This window comes from Etheostoma cragini, chromosome 11 (assembly GCF_013103735.1).
Source record: "Etheostoma cragini isolate CJK2018 chromosome 11, CSU_Ecrag_1.0, whole genome shotgun sequence".
Taxonomy (NCBI): Eukaryota; Metazoa; Chordata; class Actinopteri; order Perciformes; family Percidae; genus Etheostoma; species Etheostoma cragini.
The window spans coordinates 5,220,956-5,230,243 of NC_048417.1; the positions used below are offsets into that span (position 1 = coordinate 5,220,956).

At 40.3% G+C, this 9,288-nt stretch overlaps 1 protein-coding gene across 1 annotated transcript in view; it reads left to right on the plus strand.

Moving 5' to 3' along the window:
• Window positions 1–9,001, plus strand: part of itgb5 (integrin, beta 5) — a 53,116-nt gene extending 44,115 nt beyond the window's left edge. Inside the window, exons 12-16 of the mRNA XM_034885307.1 lie at window positions 768–990; window positions 2,335–2,435; window positions 5,456–5,575; window positions 6,847–7,013; window positions 8,044–9,001. Coding sequence (XP_034741198.1) covers window positions 768–990; window positions 2,335–2,435; window positions 5,456–5,575; window positions 6,847–7,013; window positions 8,044–8,139 — 707 coding nt within the window. The 3' untranslated portion in view covers window positions 8,140–9,001. The remainder of the gene's footprint in view (window positions 1–767; window positions 991–2,334; window positions 2,436–5,455; window positions 5,576–6,846; window positions 7,014–8,043) is intronic.
• The last annotated feature ends 287 nt before the right edge of the window (window positions 9,002–9,288 follow it).

A 9,288-nucleotide genomic window follows, 5' to 3' on the forward strand; every position in this document is an offset into this window, starting at 1 on the left:
TGTTTTTTCTGAACTCTTGCCTAAACTCTAAGTTGTTCCCATCCTCTTTCAGTCACTCTTTCTGATTTGTACATGTCTGGAGACAAGGTATTCTTTTTAATAATCGATTAGATTATTACAAACTAAGATTAGTGAACAGAATGTGCCTTTGGAACATGAAGGAATGAATGAATGGGTAATGTGGATATTGCATTAAAGATCAGCCTCCCACTCAGATCAGCTGGTATTCTGTCTATAATGGACATTTGTAAGTGACCCTAAACCTTTGACCGGTAGTTACTTCTCGTGATACATATACATTTATAAGTTTCCTGTATATATTCAGTTCATTCATTTTGAAATTACTGCACACCTGTCCGACCCACATTTACTTACTTTATTTTATATACAGTATGTTATGTGATCTCCATAATTTAAGCTGCACTATTTCATTGTTTCATGTCATTATTTACATTAACATGATTTTATTTTTATACATATTTAATGAGCGTTGTTGGAGGGAGCCTGAGATTTTCTTTGCCAGCTACATGGTTTTCTGAAATTGTTGTGCATATGTTGAGCATTTGGTACTAGATTGGCTACTGGTTACATGATGCGTTTATATTTTTTATTTATTTATGGGAAACACACTGTGATAAGTATTTATCGTACTTAAGTGTTTCTGGATGGTCTCACGGTATCCGGTCTATCTTGTTTAAACAGATTTGCATTAAAACTGTAGAGCGACCACTGCTGACTTCCTCCTTGGTTCTTCTGTTGTCGCCCAGGTCACGGAGAATGTCACTGTGGGGAGTGTAAATGCCACGCCGGTTACATTGGCGACAACTGCAACTGCTCCACAGAGACGTCGCCCTGCATTGCGGACGACGGGCAGATGTGCAGCGGGCGAGGGAACTGTGTCTGCGGCCGCTGTCAGTGCACTGAGCCGGGAGCCTTCGGAGATACCTGTGAGAAATGTCCCACCTGCCCCGATGCCTGTGGCACTAAAAGGTAGAGTCAAACCACACTGTAATGAGCACTTCCCACCCCTGATGGAGACAAGGGGAGGAAGCTGTTAAAAAAAAAAAAAAAAAAAAAAGTGGAAAATTTAAACAAGGTGCCCTCAGGAATCTACTAGGATGTATGATGAGATGCAGTCAGAGGGGATAGGGAAGAGGTCAAACATCAGAACCAAAAACAAGTCAAAACCCTCACATAACTCACTCACTTATGGACTTATCTAAGTCGAGTTGTTCAGATAACTCTCATTCCATTTGTGACCTTGAGGAATGAAACCATTGCCCCGTTGTTTGAACTTCAGCATCGCTCAGCGTTGCAGCTCAGGCTCTTTGAGGTTGGGGTTAAATGCCGATGTCAGACGTCCAGTAAAGAGAATGGTCTTCTGTGTGGACAGAATAACTGCAGTGTCCTCTCAACAGGCCCTCCTGACGTACACATGGCTCCAGTTTTCCAAGGCAATGGAAATCTTTATGGAACAACCTTTGACCCCTGACCAGACTAGAGTTTAGAGACCGGGTCATCACCGGGTATCATGTCAACCATTGCGCAACCAGTAACATCATATTTGAAAGATGAAAAGAAACTAAGCAGCGGCCAAAAATCTTACACAAATAGCACGAGAAATGTCCAGTTGTAATGTACATGCCTGTGCATTTCTCATGGTTTATAGTTTATCTGCATCGTGGGGTTTATGTTCTACTTTGTGTTTAGTTAGCAGGATATCGAAAAGACAGATGTATAACCTTCATAAAGGGAGGATTTATTGCAAGACTTCATTAGTTTTATATAGGTGTATCTAATGAATTGGCAGCTGAGTGTATAATATCCAAGAAGAGAGGGGTGTGTGACTTTGCACAGAAGTTGGACAGCTTCTCTTTATCACCACCATGAACAAAATAATGAATTTTAGATGCATACTTAAACAAACTTGCCACTGTAAAAAGTCGCAGAACCTGAAGTGACTACTCCGGCATCGTTAACTGATGCAAGTAGAAACCTCAGTAATTAAAATCACTGGCTGCAGTGTATTTGTTTTTTTGCATGACGCACGGTTCACCCACTGTCCAGCTGCTGACAGTTTGTTGCAGAAAAACGTCTGGTGTTTTAAAGCAGCGCTGCCGGGCAATTTTGACAGCTTGCGTAGCCAGAGTAACAAACAACAAACAGTATTTAAATTAAGTATATTCATATAATTCAGTAGAATGTGAGGGCCTGGTGTGGATTTATGCTTTCAGGGTGCGTTTAAGCTCATGAATAAAGATAGAAGATGTCTTTTTAAGAAGATTTCAGTACACGTTGTACTTGGCTTTTCCAGTAAGCTCTTCTCTGCTTCAGGGAGTGTATCGAGTGCCGGCTTTTCAACTCCGGACGGCTTGCAGACAACCAGACCTGCCAGCGCCTGTGCAAGGATGAAATCATCACAGTGGAGACACTCAGTGAGTAAACACACACACACACATTCTTACACATCCACACCAACCAGTTGGCTGGAGGTGTTCACATCTGTTGCATCTGCAACAGTTTCCCTTTTCACATTAGATCCTCCTTCCACTGTCACTTTTTGTTATAATTTTCATGCTGTTATTGCTGGGAGCTCTGCCAAAGTACAGTACTTGGTTCAGTGATACAGCTGTGTGTGACGTGACCCATTTAACACGTCTGATGTAATGCATACAAATTCTCTTACCGGTTTAACACCATGCTGTCATTTGAATATAGCCGTATTTAAAATATTTACGCACTGACAATAGAATAACCAGATGGAGTGTAGTTAACTGAAGGAAGTTAATTATTGCCTATTCACTTTAAAAAAGATTATTCTTTATTATATTATATGTGCATCGCTTTTTGTCACGACACCTATTTAGCACATTGCATCACTGTACGTTAGAGCCCGACTGATATTGGCGGGTCGATATAATCAGCTGATATTAGGCGTTTCCCAAACTATCGGGATCGGCATTTATGAAGGCAGTTTTTTTGTTTGTATATATTTATTCATCAGAATCATTTATAATGACAAAAAAATGAATATTTAAAAAATAAAATAAAAACCGACGGTCAACCATGTTATGAGTGTTGGCGTTGCATAGTTTTATCACAAGGTCCCTTTTGCCAACACTCGCATTTTCTTTTATTGTATTTTGTTCAAAAGATTTTAAGTTTCATATCTTAAGTTTGTATATTTTTTCTTAAACATTATTTTTGGGGCATTTTGGCCTTTATTTATATAGGACAGCTGATGATATGAAAGGGGAGAGAGGGAGAATGACATACAGCGAAGGGCCGCAGGTCGGAGTCAAACCCTGGCCCGCTGCGTTGAGGCGTAAAATTACGTAACCCGTAATATCTATCAGAAATTTCGGTTATTTTGAAATAACCAAATATTTGAATTAGTCGGGCTCTACTGTATATGCATGTTGGTTATTGTTTTCATTAACTACAAATAATCAGTATCGGTATCTGCCTTGAAAAACCAGTAGCGGTCCAGTCCTAACAAATAGAGCATATAGCTGCCGTAAATTGGAATACACTCTCCCTGGAGGAGCCAGACCCTGGACCCCCGCCCTCTAAAGTTTGGGCTGAGCCCCAAATGTTAACAAAGTCTGGCTCTGCCCCTGCTGTAGACCGGCTCTCTGTGCTTTTTTGGGGCTTCACATCTTTTCTTGTTTAACACCTCACACACGTTGTGTGATTAATAATGAAAGCAGGCCCACTGGTCAGTTGTGTCCCGATGTTTATGTTATTATGTGGCAGGTGTCCGTCTGTGTGGGCCTCTCGCAGCTCCACGGACACCTTCACTTCACACAGCAGGAAATAACTACACACCCCCTCATTTGGTTCAAAGAGCTCAAACCATTCAAGTTTAACATCTGCCCTTCCTTCTCAATAAGGCGACTAAACAAACCTGCAACAAAGCATCACCTCTTTCATGTGTTATTTATTTATTTAATTTTTAAAAGCTGAAAGTACAGGTCTAACTGTGCAGACCTTGTTAACAGTAAGTGTTTCTGTCTGGGTTTTTTACCATCTGTCACTGCCTGTAGGGAAAGGTTTAGGAATGCATTAATAAGTGCACAGTAAAGCCCGACCAATATAATTTCCGATGATATTAGACATTCCCCAATTATCGGTATCGGCACTTATAATGGCCCATAAAAAATGATCAGCCGAGATAAAATAAAAACGGTCAACCATGTTGTGGTTGAGTGTTGATGTTGTGTAGTTTGTCCACCAGAGGGCGCTCTACAACGTCCCTTTTGGCAACACTCTGATTATTTTTTTTGTAATTGTGTTTTTTTTCAAAGGACTTTAAGTTTTATATCTTAAGTTTGTATTTTTATACATTTTATTTATCACAACTTTCATATATTTTGATGTTCATCTGTTTTGTCTGACAATAAAACACATTATTATATTATTTTAGTGAAAACTCATAAATAACTACAAAGAACTAATGTTAGGGAAATCTGTTTGTTTTGTTAAGCGTTTCTGGATAAAAAAAAAATGTTAAATGCCGTTATATCGTATTTTTAAATAACCAAATATTTGAATCGGTATCGTCCTTAAAAATCCTTTATCGGTCGGGCTCTAGTGCACAGTGATTTATGGCCTCCATGGCACCGTGATGCTGCATGGAGGAGAAAGAGGAAACTGACGCTTGTGTGTTTAGTTACGTAGACTATTATAAGACCATTCCATATTGGCCCAGCACGCATGGCCCTGGCCCAGATCTGACGTCTTTCATAGCAGAGTTCAGCCATCTGACTGGCCTTAATAGGCTCCATATGTACATTCCAGATACTTGGTGCATGAAATAAAGGAGGAGGTGCTGATAGGGTGGGGGGGCAGTGTGACATCACCCTCCTCTGTGAGCTTTTAAAGCTTTTGGGTTGATGAAGATTGACTTAAAAAAGCAGAATATCAGTCTCATTTGTCGGTTGTGATTTCAGAGCAAAGAAATTTAGGCTATGTTGAGATTGTTCACAAGTGTTTCCTTTTTTCCCCTCAAGAGTCGGATTCCACTTCAGTTTCACTTCACACATCTTTCCTCCTTTCTCTCTCTATGTTCCAAAATCTGAAGCTGAACCTCGGCAGATAATGATAATAATAATAATATGATAGTATTTCCTTCAAAACACTAGCAGAAAGGGAGTTCCTACAAAAATCATCTTTGTTAGAATATTTTCTCTAACTGAAAGTAAAGAGCAAAGTAGTTATTAAAAGTAGTGTGTAAAAGTTCATTTTAATCAAGTAAGACTTTGATTGGGGTGGCTGTTCTTGTTTTTAAACTTGCTCTTGTCGTTTTGTTCAGGTTATTTCCTTTCCTTTTCTCATCTCCTTTTGTGGTACAATTCTGCTACATACAGTGTATTAACTTGAAGCTGATTCAACCGATCCAAGATTGTTTTCAGCGATTGAAGTGTATCCTTTTCTCTCTCGCCTTCCCTTCCAGAAACGGAGGAGCCAGGCGCTGTGCTTTGTCTGTATAAGACAGATAACGATTGTGTCATGAAGTTCACGTATTCCGAGCACGCCAGCGGACAATCCGTCCTCACAGCTCTAAAAGAACCAGGTCAGTGCCCCTAACAACAACACATTAGGTTTTCTCTCCTTTTTAACCTGCAAAGAACCATGTGCCTTTAGATTGTATTTTTAGTGGAGAATCAACCACCACAGCTCCACCATAACAATAGTTTAGTTTGTTTTGTCTTGTGTAACATAACAGGACTTCAACTTACATTTGGTTGCGCAACAATCAAGCAACCATAGCTGGCTAAAACGTTTTTGAATTGATTCCCATCTTCTGTTATTGTTTGTAATGAGAGAGGTTTATTATTTCATGGTTTTCAAAAATTTCCGTATGCCATGTTATGCGGTAAACCGTTTAAATCTGAGCAAGCGCGACTCACATCTGCACCCGACTTACTTCAGGGAGTGACAACACCGCCACTACAAACTTTTAAATATTAGTCCGTGCTTTAAAAGGGATAGTTCTTATCTTTTGAAGCGTGGTTGTATGAGCTGCTTCTCCTTAGTCAGCAGGTTAGCTACAATATATGGGGTCAGCACGCCCCCCCAATTTGGACAGACAGTTCCACGTCATAAAGGGCTGTCTGATAAAAAAGTTAAAGCGGTAAAAAATTCTAATTATACCGTAAACGTAAACTCATATAGATTTTTTTGTTGTCTAAAATGCGTTTAGGCTGCTGCGCCTGTCCACAGCAGTACATAGCTTAGCGCCACTGTCAGTGCTCCTGTGTGTTTTCATAACTGGGGGCATGCCGACAGCCATCTACTGTAGCTAACACACTGACTATTGAGAAGTAGCTCATACAGCCACATTTCAAAACATGCAAACTATCCCGTTAAAGATATAGTGTTTAGTTTTTGTCACAACCTTGAGGAGTTCTAAGTAATGACAACACATTCCTGTTGGAATGTCCACGTGATACAAGCCTTCCGGGACCACGCACCGCCCAATAACAACATTTCTGCATTACCTAATGTCAGCTATGGATTTCCAATGAAAATGTGAAATGTTTAGACATTTAGATATTACTGTGTGGTTTGTAACCTTAAAATGTTTTTGCATTTTGATGATCAAGTCAAGATCAAAATGTAATAAACTGAGGGAAGAACTTTCAGACAGGCAACAATTACATAATTCCATACACAAAACACCATTAGAGGATATTGAAACTGGGTTGGTTGGTTTATTCCAAATCTTTTTGATCATTACTCTCTGGGATGGCAAGATTGTACTCAACAGTGATTGATTAGATCAGAATTGATTTGCCTTTTTCCTATGTCAGAGTGAATTGATTTGCCTTTTTCCTGTGTCAGAGTGTGGGGGTGGTCCCGACGCTCTGATGGTGCTGCTGGCAGTGGTCGGCAGCATCCTCCTGGTGGGCGTGGTGCTGCTTGCTGCCTGGAAGTTGCTCATCACCATTCATGACCGGAGAGAGTTTTCGCGCTTCCAGAGTGCACGCTCACGAGCCCGATACGAGATGGTAAGGCCGATCCCCCTCTTTGTATTTGGGAAGTTTATTGTATCTGTTAGAATGTAGTCTATATCCAGGATTTTTTATTTCCGGTATTGCTTTGTTGCCGCCGGAAATTCCACCAGATGTCCCTAACCTTCCGCATTGTGTTGGAATTCTAATCCCCGGTGGATTTCTGAGGACTATGGTAAACGGCTCCTCAGATCTCTGCAGGGTAAATCTAGACAGTTAGCTAGACTATCTATCAAATCTGAGTTTTCTGTCGCATGACTAAATCAACCTTTAAACCTACACATTTCCACCAAAACAAGGTCCTTCCTGAAGTTATTTTGCAGAGGCACTGTGGCTTTTCACTCTGCTTAGCGCCGACCAAGATGGTTGTGATTGGTTTAAAGAAATGCCAATAAACCAGAGCAAGATTCTCTCCCATCCCAGGATGCTGTGTGGACTAGCCTGACCATCCTCTGCAGCGCTGCGGAGGAATACAAGACTAACTAGAACCAAACTTGTTTTCAATATAGATAAAAATGAGGCTCAGAAAATGAAAAGAAATGTATCGGCGCCTCTTCTCTATGCACATATAGTAACAGAGGAAATTCTCAACAAACAAAAAAACACTTACTTAAAACGGTGTTATATTTTGTAAATTCAAATGAGAGTCAGTGAGCGCTGACACCTTGGTTTCTGTTTTGCAATCTGTTTCAGATTCACACGTGTCTGAACTTTGGTAGGCTGTTGAAAATGTTGACATAACATAAACAGTTTTGATCAGGTTGAATTTGGATATCATAGAATTGTGATAGGAAGATTTGGACCGATTTGAATATTTTACAGTTGAGAAATAAACTTGTCAGTGCTATTTAGAGGACATCATCTTTGCATTTCTGCAATTTCTTATTGCTTATTGCCCAACTTATATGCTGATACTTTCACATCTGTATCAAGCTAATATCCGCAGAGCCTGTGTCATAGATGTTCAAAGCTCTCATCTTGTGCCGTTGTTTGACTTTAAGTTTTTTTCTCTTTCTCACCCCTTCAGGCCTCCAACCCTCTGTACAAGCAGCCTGTCAATACACATTTCGTAGAAACCGATTTCAACACGTATGGGAAGTCCTTCAACGGGGGGGTCCACTGATCCCTCAGCACGGGGCGCGGCAGGACCGGTCCGACAAACAGATCCCCGGAGGACGACTGACTCAACACACCCATCCCTCTGCGCGGTTCACACCTGATAACAGAAGTGAAATGAACTAGACTGTGTCTGAGAGGGGGGGGGGGGGGGGGGGGGGGGGGGGGGCGAAATCTGTGGCCTTTTTTTTTTTCTTTTTTTTTATTTGCAGGAGATTCAAGCCTACCCCAGAGACATGATGTGACTTCATTTTTCTTCATCTGTCTGTTTCCGCTGACAGCAGTGGAGGAGTCTGTGGAGGAGTAGCAAAGAATGAATTTCTTCTTGTTTAGGAGGAGAGAGAGTAGAGTTAGCGGTGAGTTTATCTGCAGTTACACGAAATAAACAAACTCTCATAAAAACCATAACAACCACCACATTCAATCATCGCACAGAGCAGGCAGGACATTGGTTTATATATATGTTTTTTTTTTATAAAAACTAAAAATGCTTTTTTAAAGTATTATCTGCATCCAACAGGACAGGAAATTTACAGGATTTTAGAAAAGCACATATTTCTAAAGGTTGCTATGATGACATTGTGGTACTACTAACATTTACTAAGCAATAGACTTCTTACCCTCATTTTGCACAGAGAATATTAAGAGTCAAGTCTCGTAAAGATTTACATTTTCTTTCATGTTTGTGTGTGTGTGCGCGCGCATGTGTGTTTTGTATACTCCAATTGCACTCCCTTCTCGACCAGGACTCCCTGAAAGAAGAAATAATGTTTCTCAATGAAGCCTCCCTGGCAGCCTCTGAACCCTTAAAAGAAGAGGCTGGTGTTCTTTTTTTTGTTTACAAATCCCATTAAAAGACCAAAACCAACCATGCGTTTGTACTATAATACTTTCAGACTTCTCTACGGTGTCTGTTGCGCTCAGACCCAAACTCATTTATTCCTACTGAAGACAAAAATCTTCAAAATGTGTCAAAAATATTAAGTTTTGTTTTTCTAAAAGCAATTTGTAAAAAATGCAACAAAAACAAAACACTGGGCACTGTGGTTTGAGCAAACCTTACTTAAAGTTTGGCTTTTCTTGTGAAAAAAAATGTGCCCAATGACACCAAAAAAAAACTACCTACCCCAGCTTTAAATTAGAGTTAGGGATTATT